This window comes from Argiope bruennichi, chromosome 1, assembly GCF_947563725.1.
Source record: "Argiope bruennichi chromosome 1, qqArgBrue1.1, whole genome shotgun sequence".
In the NCBI taxonomy this organism is placed as follows: domain Eukaryota; kingdom Metazoa; phylum Arthropoda; class Arachnida; order Araneae; family Araneidae; genus Argiope; species Argiope bruennichi.
This window is the reverse complement of record NC_079151.1, coordinates 61633246-61651205: the sequence shown is the minus strand read 5'-3', so window position 1 is coordinate 61651205 and position 17960 is coordinate 61633246. Positions and strand designations below refer to the sequence as shown.

At 28.8% G+C, this 17960-nt stretch overlaps 1 protein-coding gene and 1 non-coding gene across 2 annotated transcripts; one reads left to right on the top strand and one right to left on the bottom strand.

Moving 5' to 3' along the window:
- Window positions 1-3778: 3778 nt before the first annotated feature.
- Window positions 3779-17356, bottom strand: LOC129967366 (astacin-like metalloprotease toxin 5). The gene is made up of 6 exons (XM_056081881.1): window positions 17219-17356; window positions 14047-14117; window positions 12847-12922; window positions 11187-11301; window positions 7380-7558; window positions 3779-4105 (listed from the first exon to the last, which is right to left on the bottom strand). The coding sequence occupies exons 1-6, from the start codon at window positions 17268-17270 to the stop codon at window positions 3879-3881; spliced, it is 720 nt and encodes a 239-aa protein (XP_055937856.1). The 5' UTR covers window positions 17271-17356; the 3' UTR covers window positions 3779-3878.
- Window positions 9148-9229, top strand: Trnas-uga (transfer RNA serine (anticodon UGA)). The gene has a single exon. It is a non-coding gene; the product is annotated as a tRNA-Ser (tRNA).
- Window positions 17357-17960: the final 604 nt, after the last annotated feature.

The window sequence follows — 17960 nt, the reverse complement described above, 5'->3', positions numbered from 1 at the left end:
AGTAGTCAAGTCGTATTCTTGGCCCTAGTTGGCGCTACTAAGAACAAGAGACTCTCCCCCACCGTCTTAAATCTGTGTCTTCGGGCTGGTCCCGAAGTGCAGAAACAACAACAAAAACATAAATGATGAAGTATTTTGGATGCCTCTTTATCAATTGATTGAAACAGACAATTGATACATACCAAATTCAAATCCAGCTCATAGCGCTTTTATGTTACCCCATTTATACTCATGCGAATATACAGACAGACAGATAATCGACCACTTTATAAATTTGATTCAAATTTTGATATGAATCTACTTTTTGGATGTTAAATGTATGTGCCAACTTTTATTTATACATTCTTTTTTGCTTTATAGTTATTGTGTTCATTTGCTTTCGAACACACAGATAAGCTTCCTCTGGATGTATTTTGTCCAATATTTTATAGAAACTAAGAATTATAACCATTTGATACCAAATTACACCATTCTAGATCATAACATTTATAAAGAATAATAATAGACGTTATTGTTATCATAGAGAGACAAGGCGGCAGTCAGAATTCCAAAAATATGTTTTGGAATTCAAGGTCTAAAGAGCGCATTTCTCGACAATTACAATGTTTTTTTTAAATATATTTCTATGCGAGAAAGAAAAAGAGTGAATAAATAAATTTGTAAGAATATAAATCTACTTTAAAAAAATCGTAATTGTATTTGCAAGTCCCTCTCTGTAGTTTATTCGCATTATTGAGAAAGAATGAATCAATCACTTAGACAGTAGTGTACACAGTCTACATTCGTCGAACCTCTACCTGCCTTCGATATTTGGACATTCACTTGGCTGGGGATGACTTTCTTTTTCTTTCGCCACAGAATATCCCCGAACTTGGAATCTCTAGGATTCCCTGTCGGTTGAAAGGATATACGTGGGAGTATTTATTAAGATAAAAGAAATACACATAAAAAGACAAAAAAAGCAATATACACAAAAAAAGACATAAAATATCAATATACACATAAAAAGGCATAAAATATCATCAATACACATAAAAAGTAACTATATACAATATTATAATGATGAGGGAGGTGTTCGGTGGGGAGTATGAGTAGATGAAATCTATTGAAGGTAATATATTCTGGAGAAGAGCTTGGTTGAGAAATGAAACGAAAGTTTATACTGGGCTTGGGTCTGGAGAAATCAATTCCTCGTTCTCTTGTAGGAACCGCACAAGATTTCTAATTTTAACCTTGGACATCTTGTTTCTCATAACGTTGGTCCACCAGATATTTTCTAGGTCGTGGATGGGTTTTTTGAGATGAAAAGATGTGGTGAGAGGGCAACTAGTGGCATAATGAAGGGGATCGCCTACTTCGCCGCAGCCACATTGATCAGATCCTTTAATATGGAATCTCTTGAAATATGAAGGGACAGAGCCATGGCCAGTTGCAAAGATAATGTCAAGCCTATTCCAAGATGATGGGTTAAAGGACACTTTCGAGATGATTTGATGGATGTTTCTGCCAGTTGAGCCATTATCCCATTCTTCTTGCCATCGCTGTAGGCTCAATTCATTTACAATACTTTTCAGATGGCTTCTAGGAGCTGGGTATTGAACGGGCGTACCTGCAGAAATGGCCTGTTTGGCTAGGGAATCTGCAACCTCGTTTCCGTTGTGGCCTACATGTGCTTTAACCCATCCTAACTTAATAGAAGGTTGGGGGAGCAGAATGGTTTGAATTTCCTGAACAATTGGGCTTGAGGTGGAGAATGAACTGATCGCTTTTAAGCTGGACTCGCTATCACTCCATATTTTGCTAGCCCATTTACATGCTTCCTTAATGGCCAGCAGTTCTGCCTGAAAGACAGAATTATTTTCGTTCAGTTTGCCGAGCCACTGATGAGTAATTTGTTCGTTTTGGAATACGCAGTAGGCAAAGCCGGTTTTCCCCTCGATTTTGGACCCATCTGTAAAAATATCCGTCTTGTTTGTAGGTTGGAATTCTTGTTTGAGGGAAATTATGTCCTCAAGAAGAAAGTTTGAGGGGAAGATTTTTGTGTGAGAGCATTTCATCTCGAAGTTCTCAGGACTATGAGGAAACCTCTCCTTTGGTGTCGGCTGTCCCCCTCATAAGTATAGAAGGACTTCATTCAACTCCGAGCTAATCTGAGTACTCCTTTCCTCTTTGGATCTACTAGCACTCAGGGATTAGTTAGCCGACTGGGAATCCAAATTCTATAAGTGCTTCTTTGTATTAGTGTCGTTGTGACCTGCTTGCAGGATGATATTTTAGCATTTAATTCCACGAAGAGGAAGTTCGTTTCTTGTGATTCTTACGGGCCGAATAATAGAGGAAGGAATTTGGCTGTGAAACCACAAAGTAGGAGCTCGGTTTTGGGGAGACCTTGGCCTCAGCTATAGAAATAGCTATTGCTCCACTCTCGGTTGGACAGTTAAGAAGTCTAGTCATGTGGTAGACACTTAGATTGGGAAGTTCCACTCCTCTTAACAAGTAATGGGGGTTTCATGACCTTGCTGATTTCGAACGGGTAACAAACCCGAAGAAAGTTTGATGGAGTTGAACGGCTTAAAAAAGACACCATAGTAAGTAAAATTGCTTGGAGCCTATGACTAGATCAGATCCTCCAATTTACATCCTGACAGTGCCCTTGTTCGCTGAATCGGAGGAGAGTTCCGGTAATGACTGTAGATAAAGATTGTTCAAAAGCTTTCTGTATTGAATTGCGCGTATTTTTTCCATTTCCGGATTTTTCCGCGGCTGCCGAACCACTGTTTCGAGAATAATCGGAAGTTTATTGTTTACAATGTTTTGGAATAATTTCTTTTTCTTTTATTGGCGAGATCATATTAATAGCACTTCATTAAGCTACTTCACTTAGTTACTATTACATTTACTACTTCAAATGTAAATTAATAGTTTAACCAATAGTTAAACCAATAGTTTTGCCTTTATTATTATCTAATTAAATGATACATAACGTTTCGGAAATGTGCTATCTTACTAATTTAATCAACGTTTATAGAATACACGAGGCATTTGTGGATTATGTGTGATTTTTACAGCATTGTTATATATTTGAATGATTTAATTTCACTTGTAAATTTGAGAAGCGTTCTCAATTCCATACCACTATCACCTGCCGGCAAGACGCTTAAAAAATCTATTGCTTTTCTGTTTTAAGATAAAGTCTATTATTCTTCAGATCCTAATGGAAACTTTCAGGAAATTGTTTTCCATACTTTTCAAACCTTTACATTTATTTCAAGTTTTAGAAAAAATTCGAATAAAATATATGGCATTATTTTTTAAGGGATCGTTTACTTATTATTTTTTTTTAATATGAATATGGTTCACTAAGAGAAATTTGAAATACCTTTCTCTCGCTTTTCCTTTATTAATTTTTTTAAACATTGCTTTGATTCGAATTCAATAATTTTGTTTTCTGAACTCTTGCCAAACTTGAAATTATAAGAATTAACCAAAATTTAAAAATATAACTCCCAGTGAAAAATTATTAATTATTTATTGACATTATTCACTTCTATAGAATACTATACTGTAATCATATAAATTATAGCAAAGAATATTCAATCTGCTATGATTATTATTTATTTAGATTATATATTCAAGAAAGAACTTTTTAAAATGCTTTAAGCGCTATATTCTGCATAACTCCTTACGACAATTTATATATATTTTTAAAATACTTCAGATCAATGTGCGTGAATTTTATTTGTCAAAAGTTCTTTTCAAAACATGAGAAAAATGACAATGAAAGGACAAAAGTTATTTTATTTCAATATTCACATCATGAAATAATTTAAATCACAACATTTTTTATAAACAAATATACAATCAGTTAGTTAATTTTATTACTTTGGGCATTGGTACAGCATCTTCAGTCTTTGTACATCAATGGCGGACATGCCAGGTTTGTAATAGGCCTCTTCCAAGAATCTGCCATCCTTGGCGCTCATGCTTTTCACACCCGCCTGTTTGGCGAAAGATTTTTCGCCATACAACATGATGGAATTGTAATCAAAAGCTGTTAAGGGTCTGGCTTCATTAGGTTTTAGTTTCATAAATGCACCATAGTTTCCTGTAATTATGAATAAGAAATTCAATAAATATTTCAATCCAAATCCAATAATTCGTTGAAATTTTTTTTTAAATTAGATAATCTAGCCAATTTTATCTAGAAAAGAGATAACTGATTTTTAATTACCACATGATAAAGCTTTGGATTTTGAAACAATGAAACAATTTTTTGTCACTATAATTTTGAGAAATTAATATGTGAAAAATGATTTTAAAAGTTTAAAAAAAGAATGCTGTCATTGTTTTCTTTGTCAAAAGTGAAATATTTTCTAGAAAATTTTTCCACCTTTAATATTATGCTTACATTTGTTATTCGAAATTACTAAGCCATTGCATACGATTGGCTTAAAGAACTAGGAATTGTTAAGGTTTCCAGCTGTAAAAATGTAAGCTGACGAGTTTAAAAAAATATTTTGTAGAATATTTACCAAATTTCATTGAAATGAAAAACTACTTTCAGAAAATTCACTTTTTAAGAAAAAGGTTCAACAACTTTTAATTGTTTAATTTTAATCAACAGCCTCATAAAATTAACTTTTTATGAGGTTCAACAACTCGTTAAAATGCATGCAATGTAAAGTATGAATATTTATATTTTTAATGCATTATTTTTGAAAGATTCGATGAGTTTATGTCTATGTTAAAACTTATATGCCTAATTAAAAAGAATATAATTTCTTAACACTATGTATTAGAAATGTATTATTTTGATAAAAATTCCATAATAAAAACCTTTACTTAAATGATACTCATTATGGATTTTAAGAAATATTTTAATAATACACCTAAAAAATATAAGTTAAAGATTATTTAAAAATCAAAACTTATGAAATAAGACGAAAGCAAAAAACCATAGATAAATTCGAATTTTAGCTCTTATTGACAAAATGTGAAAAAAAAGGATGTTAGAAACGGTGAAAATAGTGTGGCATTTAAATGTGAATTACATACAGAGAGATTCGAAAGTCAAAAATCAGATGTAAAATGTAAACTTATTGTTTACTGGGTAACTTATTGTAAACTATATTTATTCTGATGTAAAAAAGTATTGTAAAATGATAAATAAAATAATTGGATTATCATTATTATTTAATTGAGCTACAATAATAACCCAGGAAGAAATTAATTATCTAATTTTTTTTCTCAATTAAATTCAAAATTGGTAAGTATATCGTGCTCACGAAGAAAGCTTTTTTGTAACGGCTTAAAATTCCAACTTTTATCATTAAATTTCAATTAAATTTTTTTTATCAAAAATGAAAAAAGTCGGTTATGTGTTCTCTGTGTGTGAAATACTCTTATATTTAATTATTAATATTTATTTTTAAATTTATTTAATTTATATTCAATTTTTGTTTTAGAACTTGATAAAAAAAAAACAACTGTTGATGCAGCAAGAGTTTCTTAATTCGAAACTTTGCTGTCAATGCTTATACATATACTTCGACTTCATTTTTGGCATATCGAGTATTTAAATTTTATAATAAAATTTTATTTTTTTTCCTGAACAAAAAAAATGATTAAAATGTTATTAGTAAAATTATATTATATTGCAGCAATTTAATCATTATTCAATGTAGATATTCCCTAAAATTGAGTGATACATATGTTTAGCAGTGAATATTATAGATTATTTTTAGCCTTAACGCTCAGTGGTAATTCTACTTACCACATTTAATTTCTCTCTGAACGATCTCTGCTAATTGTATTTACCATACTTATTTCATAAATTATTTGGTAAATCATCAAATTTTTGTTTTTTTTTATTTACAATATTAACACTTCATAATATAACCAAACATTTTCTTATTTGGAGATGCCCCGGGCTTAGGTTCTTTTAAAAAGTTTGCATAAGATGGATGTTAGCTAATAGTGAAAGTCAACAGCTTTTTTCGTTACAACAAATTCGTGTAGATTTATAATTTCACTGTTAATTGTAAATAAATAGTAAAAGCTCGAGTGGATATAATAGTAAAAAGCAGAGTTAACGCATTCTTACACCGTCTTATACAATCATATTATGCAGACTCGACTAAAAGAGACACTGAACTCATTTACAAACAAAATTAGTTAGATGCGCTGGTTTCTCGTCAGCTTCTAATGCAACATTTTTCAATCTCATATATCATGTTTTGATTTTTTTTCCTAATAATATTGAAAAAAAAAAAAAAATTGAATCGAGAAAAACATATCTAGGACATTAATCTAAATGGGACTTAAGATTAGACCTAAACAAAAGGCTTCGTGCATTAATTTATCTGAAATCACTTGTTTAAAAAAATGTCTAACTACATTGAGTAAAGAAGAGGGGGGAATGATAATTTCATTAAATTCATAATAGTTGTGAGATTCTTATAATGGAACCCAATCTTTGCACGAAGTTTTGAAGCACATTGTTCTTTCTGTCCTATCATTACGCCACTGAATTGAGTCAAGAACTGATTGCAATTTAATACAGACCTTTTAAAAGTTGTATCTATTAAAAACGGCCCACTCGATTAAAAATCGGTCTCATTCTTTTGTATTTAATGTTTAAATACGGTTTAGATATTTTTTTAAATATTCAATAGTATTTGTGCGCAAATGATTAAAGGGAAATGTTTCAGTTATAAAATTTTGAATTACTGATCTCCCAACTGATTTTTTTTATGTATACAGTAAGGTGGTGTGTGTATGATATTGTTACGAATCTGTGATGCGGCTTCCCAGCATAGTTGGTTCCATAGGAGGTCCCAGAGCTTGGCGACCATTTGGCGACTTTGGAGCCAAAATAGATTATACCCGAAACATCGAGAATTTTCCCGAGCCGTCCAGTAAGAACCGAGTTACGCATCGAACGTTTCTGATTGGTTGAGAGGCTTCTAGCCCCGCCTCCTGAGACCTATAAAAGTAAGCAGCCGCAGCTGCCGGGCAGTCTTGGACCAGTGGAGTCGAAGAATAGTCGGGATCGACGGTAAAGAACTGGCCTTCCAGAGAAAAGCGGAGCAGCGACGGAGTGAAGCTAGGGCTGAACTAAGATGTGCGCTACTGTCTGCAGTAGAGACTGTTGTATGCTGCACGTCTCGGCTGAAGATAATCGTCTTCTGTGCTGTATATAGCTGTCGTCTTAGTGCTGTCCTGTGTGTCTTCGTGTAAATAAACGTCGTTGTTTCATTTTCTACTGCCGCCTGCTGATTGTGCGTTCTTTACACCATACAACTCCCACTATCCAAACGAACCCCCGGAAATTTCGTAACAATATGTTATATACTAAATATATAAACGCTATGACATACTTTGATCGATGTTTTCCCAGTGGATGATAAGGTAATCATCTCTATCATGTCTGCTGTGCTCGTGCTGGAAACCCAAAGCGTGAAGCAACTCGTGAACAACTACACCAAGGAAATGACATCCGTTTCCAAGCGAAACTTTTTGTTCACCAGCGTTGATCATGCCCCAGAATGACCAACATCTGAAAAGCGAAATAAAATATATTTTCAGAACATTTTTATTGTGAACATGCCATTAAATTAGAATTTTACCTTTATATAGTCAGAACATTTTTATTGTGAACATGCCATTAAATTAGAATTTTACCTTTATATAGTCAGAACGTTTTTATTGTGAACATGCCATTAAATTAGAATTTTACCTTTAAAATATTTTTTATTCTTTATAAAAAAAAACATAGTTATATGTAAAAATATTTTGAAATGCTATCCAATGAAAAATTCAGATCGTTTTCATCTCTAGAAAAATTTAAACAGACATTTGAATGTACTCTCGGAACTCTTGGTTATTACATAATATTTTCGGTTCTTTAATCATATGCCGTATCTTACTTTATAAATGTAAATATTTAAGCTCCGAACTCATAAATTACCTTTGCATATACTTTCTAAAATGGCGACTTTTCCTATTTGTAGTCGTGCAGTCTACAGTCAGCTGCGCAAATAGATATCAAAATATGACTTCACTGGTGTAAAAATCGGGCAGACGATTTCTTGCTCTTAGAAATAGAAAATATACTTATTTAGATAGTTTTATACCAAAAGTATTTACTTCACGTGTTTTAACTTTACGATTATAATACTTACGAAAAAAATTTTAAAATATTTAATTATATATTAATAATTTGTGTTTCATACTTTTCCCGATTTTAAAAGCAACCATACTCTGTCATTTACTTAATATAATCACTTAAAATACAGTGAAAAATCGATTCATGAATTTTTTTGAAACAATATAAATAACATAAGAAATAGATAAAAATATATTTTTAGATAAATAAGATGATATATATATCGAAGAAATGTATTTGTATTAAAGATCTACGAATATTTATCAAAATGAAAAAGAAATAAGAGGAACGTATTTTTTATCAGTTATGTTGTAGATTATAAACTATTTTTCAAAGACTATGCTAGAAAATTCAGAAAAAAAATGGCAAAATATATGCCAATTTTCATATTTGTTTAATTCGAAAAAAAATTAGACCAACTCCATTCCAGAATATTTAAAATATCTAAAAACCCTTAAAATAATAAGGGGTTGTGATTAGATCCTGCCTTGGCTATTCTTTATTCTTAGGATTAGTAGAATTTCATTGTCTGTCGTAATTTAAATATTGTATTAATACCCGAATTTACAAATTTATTTAATTAATTAAGTAGATGACACATTCTATTTGAGGTATTTTATTGTTCTTTTTTGTTTAACCTATTCAGGAGCATAAGGCTACCTGAAATACTAAACGTATCTAAATTATTTTTATCTTTTAAATCTAGAAAAGTAAGGATCAAAATGATAAAAATTCTATAACTTTATGTAATGATTTATCTCAAAAAGTGCTAACCGTTTTCTGTATAACATTTAACTGATTGCGAATATATAAAAATATGGATTTCTGTATCATGAATGTTTTTATTTTTATCGTGAAACTTATACATTAGCGCTGTGCTCGTGATATCTGATAAGATATAGATAACACGCGTTTTTTTTTAAACGGTGCGGCAGCAGAAATGTTTGTTTGGAAATCTCTTGTAAGCTTCATGCTTTGCAGCAGTCGTGGCCGAGTGGTTAAGGCGATGGACTTGAAATCCATTGGGGTTTCCCCGCGCAGGTTCGAATCCTGCCGGCTGCGCTTCCTTTTTAGAAACGAGACCATCTTTAATATCTATGGATTCAGTATCTATATTTCTGTATTATAAAATAGTTTGCTGTATAAGGCATTTCGAAAATTTATAAATTATTATATTACTATAAATTATTTATTAATAAAAAATCTCTGTTTCCTATTAAATAAATATATTAAATTGAAGATATGAATTTATTTGTACATGAAAAAGGATATTAACGTGAACAAAAATAACTTTTTTTTGGGATGATAAAATGTAATTAAGTAATAACAAATAGTGTTTAGTCGAACACAATTTATATATTTCAAATCATTTTATAAAATAGCGGATGCATAAAGTAATGCAGTTATTTGAATGACATAAAAAGTTGAGCATTCTGTGCAATAATTTGTCATAAAATGCAGAAAAAAAATGTTTTCTTTAGATTTTAGAATTTTACCATTTGAAAACTGTGCATCAAGTAAGCACAGAACTCGCTGAACGCTTGTAAAAATCTCTAGATAGATTTCCCATAATTTCTGGTATTTTTATCTTTAGAGAGCATATAAATAAGATGAAAAAACACAAATCTGGAAAATTTTGGTTTATATTTCAATTTCCAAATTTTAAATTGTGGCGAAATAAATTTAAAAATCATAAAATGAGTGAAAAAGGAAACGTTAAAAATTTCTTTTAATGTGACAGTTATAATAATGTTATTTTTTAACTGCAATATTACAAAAATGAGCTTGCATTCAAATTTATCATGGATGACTAATTTAACAATAAAACAATATTTAATATATAGTTCAATATAGTTATATTTTCATGCATTTAAAAAATATTTAATGTATAGTTATATTTTCATGTATTATTTTAATATTTAATGTATTGTTACAGTTTTAATCGATTTAATGTATAGATTAAAATCCTTTAATGATTAATTTAAACTGTTAAGGAATTTTGCTGGTCAATAAGATTATAGTTTTTCAAATTAACAAAATATTTAGCTGTTTCACTAAATAATGTAAAACATAATGAGATTGAAAAGGCACTCAATAGAAATCACAGTTTTCACAGTTTTTGGTTTTAAAGGTATCATACAGTAAAAAATTTAAGGTTGTCATGTATCATTTCAATGTATTAAGAATGTACATGAAATCAATGCATTTCTAATAACAATACAATGGGCATGCTTTTCTAATAACAATACAATGCATAACAAATATAATGGGCATGCTTTTTGATTTCACAATACCTTTTGCTATTCTATTTCATAACCTACCCATTTTGTTCTATAGTAAAATTTCGGGTGAATTTCAAAAATTAAACTGTCAGACATGCATTAAGTGGGCATTAGATGACTCATTTACTTATTCAAACGAAAAATGTAGCGCATCTTAACTGGATATTTTCCTCAAAACTAATTTATGTTTAAATTAAAAAATAATTTTCATATTATAATTTTATAAATTATCTTTGCTCATTTTTCCTTTGGTATTTTTTGTTATAGATCTTGTTATACATTTATTTCTGCTATTCTTGTTTCATATTTGTAAAAACGGGATTTTGTAAATAATTTTCGCTCTCATTTCCTAATGAAGTATAGTTTTAATATATCGCCCCCTTGTGTGTTCTTGTGAACATATACTATTTTGATCTTGTCAAATTTTTCATTTTCAGCTAATCATTTAATATGATTAAATTTTGATTTAATACATGTGGTGTCCTCTAGTAGAGAAATTGTGAAAAACAGTTTTCTTGCTTCTATATTATCTATAAAATAATGAAATATAACTTGAAAAATGAAAAGTAACTCGTAAAATGAATAACATTTCTACTTTTTGTAACTATTCTTTTTATAATCATTTAACATTTTATAATTATTCTTGAAATTCATGCTTAAGATTCTTGACATTCTTGGTACTATTCTTTTATAATCCATTATAAACAATTCTTTTATAATGAATAAAATATACTTACCCGTTGCCTTTAAACAATCGAATGTAATTTCTTTCAGCTTTTCTCGGCACGAAATGAATGCAAGATCTTTCTTCAATATGGCGCATGGACCTTTGTACAAGTTCTAGTTGGTCATCTGCGGCAATCAAAAAAAAAAAATTATTATTTAGAAATTTTCTTGGTGAAATAATCATGAAACATTCCACAGTCTTTTAACGATGGTTTGAGAAAATTCTAAAGAATATTTTCTTAAGTAAATGTCTGTACGAGAAATTAATGGCGCAAGAAAAGGAATTATGTTTCTAGATTCTTATTCCTTAAACGATAAATGCTTTAAGTATTTTCATTATTTGTTATAATTACTTTAAATTTATTCTTTCTTGGCATTTAAATGCGGCAATTATCTAAATAATTTATAGAAATTTTATAATGTACAGTAATTTATTTAACAAAAAATTTCAATTTTCAAAATTGTATAGGCTTATGTGTTTTGAATTTATTTTTCCAGTGTATGGAATTATAAGGTTTTTATATTTCATGGTTATCTTAAAAAAAGGCGCAACTTTTTTAGTGACGTTTTATTATAATTGCTTCCTTGATTTATATATATTTTTAGATGCATTTTTACATTTACTCGTTCAATACATGAAAAGACAATTGTATTTATTTTTAGAGTAAAAAATATGAGAAACAATTACTTCATGTTATTCATTTATGTGTTATATTCAATTTAAAAGTGTTGAAAATTAGCTAAATTACATAATTATTATAATTTAAAAATCTTGAAGACCCTCAAAAACTAATCTGCGTTAAGCCTCATATTTTTAGAGAATAGATTTTCACTTTTTAAACCAGACATTTTTACCTGATAAATGTAAAGGTCAATGTAATTAAATTCATTAGAAACAGATATTCTGTTAAATATTAATTCAGAATTCAAATTAAATACTAATACACAATTATGTAAATTATAAAGTTATTGTATATGTTACCGTTAAAGTATATAATGCAGTTATTTCATAGAATATTTAGTTATTCCATGAAATAACTGATCGTGTCCGTTAAAGTGTGTAATATGTTATTAATTTGACACTTTAACTAGTTATTCTATGAAATAACTAGGTATTCTATAAATTAACTAATGAGAGACAGTTAAAGTGTAAAATAAACAATTTATCTAAAATGAAATTAAACTAATGACAGACAATTAAAATAAAAAAGAAAGCAATTTATCTAATTTATGCAGCGTATAAATGGTATTTATGGAAACGTACCATAAAATCATTTGTTACAACAAGGATTACTAAAATGACACTTGGAATTACAAAGAACATTATTTCTAAAATAAAAACATTTTTTATTTCTAAAAGAAACAAACAGAAACATAAATGCAGTAGGGGTGGAAGGTAAATATATTTGTCGTGCGAGATATATGATATAGATTATTTTACACTTTAACGGGCTGCAGATTGTTATTCTATGAAATAACTAGTTAAACCATGAAATACAAGAGAGTTTTACACTTTAACGGACACGATCAGTTATTTCATGGAATAACTAGGTATTCTATAAAATAACGGATTTCATACTTTAACGGTAACATATACACTATGTGCCAATTTCTTTTAAACCAGGTTATATTGCGTATTGCTTACAATCGAATTATATTTATTCTACTCACTTAGAGAAGGGTCCATAACGTAGGGCACGATGCCGTTTGTCCATCGCTGCGAGTCTCTGGGCACAGCATTTCTGTCCTGTAATAAGATGGAATATGAATGGAGTATGGATGAGACAAAAAAGTCCAACAATATGAATGAAATAAAAATTGGGATTAATAAGAAAGGTGTGAGAGAAAAGAAATATGATTTTTAAGGTTATAATTGGTGAAAGCAAGGTTGTTTCTTTAGGCAATGAAAGAAAAGTTTGATAAATCTTTGAGCTTGCAATGCTGCTCTCAAGGAAACGTTTCTATCCTTGAAATTCTAACAGTATTGAAATATTAAGATTAAATTTTTAAACAAATTGAATTCATATTTCATGCAAAAATGAATGGAGCATGTTAGAAAGGGAATAAAAGTATAAATTTAAAAGTCTGTAAAAAAGTCTATAATTATTTTATTAAAAAGAATAGAATACGTTCGCAAGCAAAGAATTTGGAATCTAAAAGGGAAAAAAAATCAGCAAAATATGAGGGAGATTAAAAGGAAAAAAGAACGTTAATTCCTTTTTTTCACTGTAATCATAAAATTGTGTTTAAAAGAATTTTTTTTTTCATTTTTTGAACTATCCTTTGAAATCGTAAATGGGCTTTGTAATTCATGGTAGCAAATATCATGAAATTTTAAAATTAAAATCTCTTATGTTGAATATGGATGGAACTCCTCTTACAACATTAATGTTCATATAAATTAATATATTAATTGATAATTAAGACCTCTAAAATTATCAAAATAATCTACTATCATCAGGAATCAAAAATTGTACTAAATTCCCGAGTTCTAGTACACAAGAAAGTGAGAGAAAATTTGATTACAAAATTCCATCCCTACAAACATAATATATAAGTTAAAGTAAAATAAATAAATAAAAATAAAAAAACAGAGACAAAGATTGGTCTTATTATATCACAACAAATATGTGATATTATAATATATGATCAAGATAGAAATTAATTCATAAAAATATACATTTTCTTTTATTTTCATTTTTTTAAAATTGGATATCAGCAAAGTATTCGACAAATTTAAAGATGCACTTTATAAACTGTAGGAAGGAAAGGTACATAAAGTTATGGTAATGTTCCAAATTTTTACATTAAAATGTCTAAACATTCAATTAAATGGCAGTTTTTAGAAAAATATCATCAGATGTATGTTACCTCATTTGGATCTATTCCAGCAATGTCACCTTCGAAGAGACCTTCATTGATCATAGGATCAAATCTTTCGGCTGCATATCATAAGGAATCAAAGAAAAGCATGAAAAATAGTTCTGTCAATGCATATATAAAATATAGTATATTTCATTCATACAAAAATAAAAATAAACGGAGGAAAATATTTATGCAAAATAATGCGGATGAAGATAAATTTACTTCATTTTAACGTAATAAATTTCAACGTCCAAGCCGATAAGTTTGGTTATTATCATCATCAATATAATCATCATAATCATCATCATCATAATATTTTTTTCTTGGACATATAACGAGTTACTTTAAATACTTTTTATCTAAGAAAGTTTTAATATAAAATTGTGGCATTAACTATTATAAGGAACACAAAATAATGTGATGTATGAAAAAAGCTTGAATAATGTGAATTTTAGTTGGTAAATAATGATATGTATAATATGTATTTGTTTTAGAATAATATAGTTCAGCCTTAGCCAACCAACAGCATTAATATGATTTATTATTGTCTTATAATGCATACAAAGGTAAAATATTATAAATGTAAAAAAAAGTAACTCTATCTTGGCAATTCAATGAACATCCCTGTTGCGCTTTACACTTTATGTGGAGCTTTATACTTTAAGACAGTTAAAATTTTGCATAAAACACGAGGAAAATTTGCAAAATTCCGATTACGTAGTCGACACCAGCGCCTGTATTTTTAGTTAAAAAAAGAATCTGGGCATTGAAAATTATTTCAAGTATCAGTTGATTTGTAAAATGCGTCTGACTTTAGCACAGCGAAGATTAGTTGTGAAACTCTTTTATCTTAATCAATCCAATGCAGTGGCCGCTCTTCGCGAATTTAGAAGACGAAACATTTTAATTAAAGAACCTCTATCAATTAATACAGTGAAAGCAATGATTAAATAATTTGGAAAAACAGGTTTTCTCGTAACTCGGTCTGGTAGACAATCGTTGAAAGAAATCAGACGAGCATTTCTGGTAATAGCAGCACACATAGAGTTGGTTACCTGACAACTGAATGCTAGTGCTTCAACAGTATGGAAAGGTTTAAGAAAAATTCCTCAATTTTATCCACATAAAATTAGCATTTTGCATGAATTAAAATCTACAGATTTTGATCTACGATTAACTTTTGCTTTGATATTTCCTGCCAGAATGGAGATCGACGAAGCTTACCCTTGGAGAATTTTCTGAAGTGATGAGGCCCATTTTTATTTGAATGGGACTCAAATTCTAGAATTCTGGCATTTGAACAACCCCATGCATTTCAAGAAAGCCCACTCCATTCTCAAAAAAATAAATGTTGGTTGTGGTTTTACAGCAGATTTTATCATCGAACCACACTTTTAGACCAGCTGTTCAATGATGTGTTTTGTGCAGGATAATGTAATTAGAAAAACATAGTAAATCAAAGCCGTTTTCATTATTTCGATGAAAGAATGGAAAATTTCAACTTTTTCCAAAAAAGTAACGAGACATTTCAATGTATTCTTTTTTTTTGCTAGTCAATAAATAGATATTAATTGGATTATTAATATAAAATATCTATTCATTTAATCCATTAAAGTTAGATTAGATTAGTTGATCAGTTATATTATTCACTTAATCCATTTAAAAGTACCAAAAATATTAGTAATATTATTTCTTCTTAAAATACATTTTATCTCTACATTTTTTATTATATCCACAGAGGCTTTTTATTCGTTAAAAATCATTTCCTCAAAATTTCTAAACTCAACAACAACAAAAAATCATAGATTAAAGTTTTTTTTAGATTGCATCTTCAAGGTGATTTTCATACAGTTATGAATTAAAACAATATCATTAAACTGAAGAAATGAGTCAAGAAATTGAATAAATCTTGGTTTTTTTAAAGTAGAACACTTTTTTAAAAGAAATAACTTTTTGCGAATGAAACAAATAACAAAACTGTATGGAATTTAAATCCTGCAGCGAAAAGCAATTTCAAGAATGTCAGTTTCCTTGCATTTACTACATCTTTCTGAAAATGTATATACCAATGAAAGAGAACGAAAAGAAAGACTGAATGGAGATTACCGATGAAATTTGCATGTTGCCATTAGTAATCGTACAGTAAATTACATGAATATACTTTCTATGACTATTTCCGTATTTTCTTAAATGAGAATAGAGAGAGAAAAATTCATATGGAGAAAGAGGAGTGGGAAAGAAATTATCATAACTTTTTAAAAGTTATTCTTCTTTTTTGTTGACTTAAAATCCAGTACCCAACAATGCAGCTTCCATTTTCCATTTTAGTTTTTAAATGCAAATATATAACTAATTTTTAATTTAATACTAAATTTAATTGAATGCTATCATCATTTGCAATGGAATAAATAAGAAAGAGAAGTTCAAATTCATCTCTGATTATTTTGTTCCTGCTTTATTCTCATTATCAGTGAAACTGATTGCATGAAAAGTATATTATTTTTGTAATAGACTTTAGAACAGGACATTTACACAGGGTTTTTATGATTACTAAAAAGAGTATAATACAAATTGAAAAATAAATAATATGTAACAAACATTATTATCATATGTTTTAATTTTCAGTAGTAGTTATTATATTATAAAAATAATTTACATACATTATTATTTTATAATATAAGAAACTTGATCTACAATTTTGCAGTAGGGCTAAAAAAATTATGAGACTCAACAAGGGTTTTATGGAACAATATTGAGATCTTGAAAAAGTTTCACAATACAGCTTTGTTTCAAATTCTTCAATATATTTGGATATTTTGTTTTAAAACATTTTAAAAAAAATCGCTGATTAATCATGTCGAATTGATCTTTTTATATTTATTCACTAGATTAAAAAACACTATTTCTTGTTAACACCATAATTCATATCTATATTTATCATCTAATTACCATTATTATTTATAATTACATACTTTTGGAGGCATACTTTTTTTTCAGAATAAACTGATAACATATTTATATACAAAATTAATAAAATAAGATATTGTTATCATTAGTTAAATATTTAGTTAATGAAATAATGATGATGAAAATTCCTAGATATAATATTAGAATGCATTCTTATCTCATATTATAATGCATATAAGCATATTACTTAATATAATATTATAATGCATACCTGGTTTACTGTATACAACAGCCGCAAATAACAAAACAATAAGTGCTCTCATGTTGTTTGTCAGAGACTTAAAATATCCCCACAAAAAAATTAAAAATCTACAGCTTTCTATTTTATACCTTCTTTATCTGCGCGATGATTGTGGTTGTAAATACTTGCACCTGTTATAGTTAGAGTGAGATACAAAGAGTAACGATAGAAAAGATAATTTGCCGATAAGGTTAAAATGTCAACTTTCTTAAATGTCTTTTTCCGATTTGATACATTAAAGTTAAGTTCACATGAAACGACTTTTTAGTTGAAAAACATTTTGATTTGTGTTTAAAAGTGCAAGTATGATATTTATTTGGAAACATTCTTAAATACTTCGGAGATTTATACACTTAATTTAATTCAATTTTCTAGATCCGAGTAAGATATCCCAAGAATAATGTGATTCAGTTCCATAGACCGAAAATCATCTCATAGCCATTATAGTTACTCAGCAGTATGAAAGCCATGAAAACGTCACCTTTGTTAACGATTCTACAAAAGAAATAGTACAGATTTGCTTATTGCAATCTTCAGAAATTACATCTAAAAAGAAAATTGCACAAATACCGAAAAAAAAAGCTAATAATAGGAAAAGTTGAGAATATTTGAGACATTTACTTTGAAAATAAAACGGTGGATTTTAAAAAAATTGAAATTTGTCGCGTTGATTCTCTATATCTATTAATATTGTCTATGTTTCAGCTTTTGT

Bases quoted from the DNA above. Each gene is read 5' to 3' on its own strand.
- LOC129967366 (XM_056081881.1), bottom strand. From the start codon at position 17,270: ATGAGAGCACTTATTGTTTTGTTATTTGCGGCTGTTGTATACAGTAAA. The intron at 14,118-17,218 runs GTATGCATTATA...TATGATATGCAG, and splicing joins TGTTGTATACAGTAAACCAG to CCGAAAGATTTGATCCTATG. The intron at 12,923-14,046 runs GTAACATACATC...ATCTTATTACAG, and splicing joins CTGGAATAGATCCAAATGAG to GACAGAAATGCTGTGCCCAG.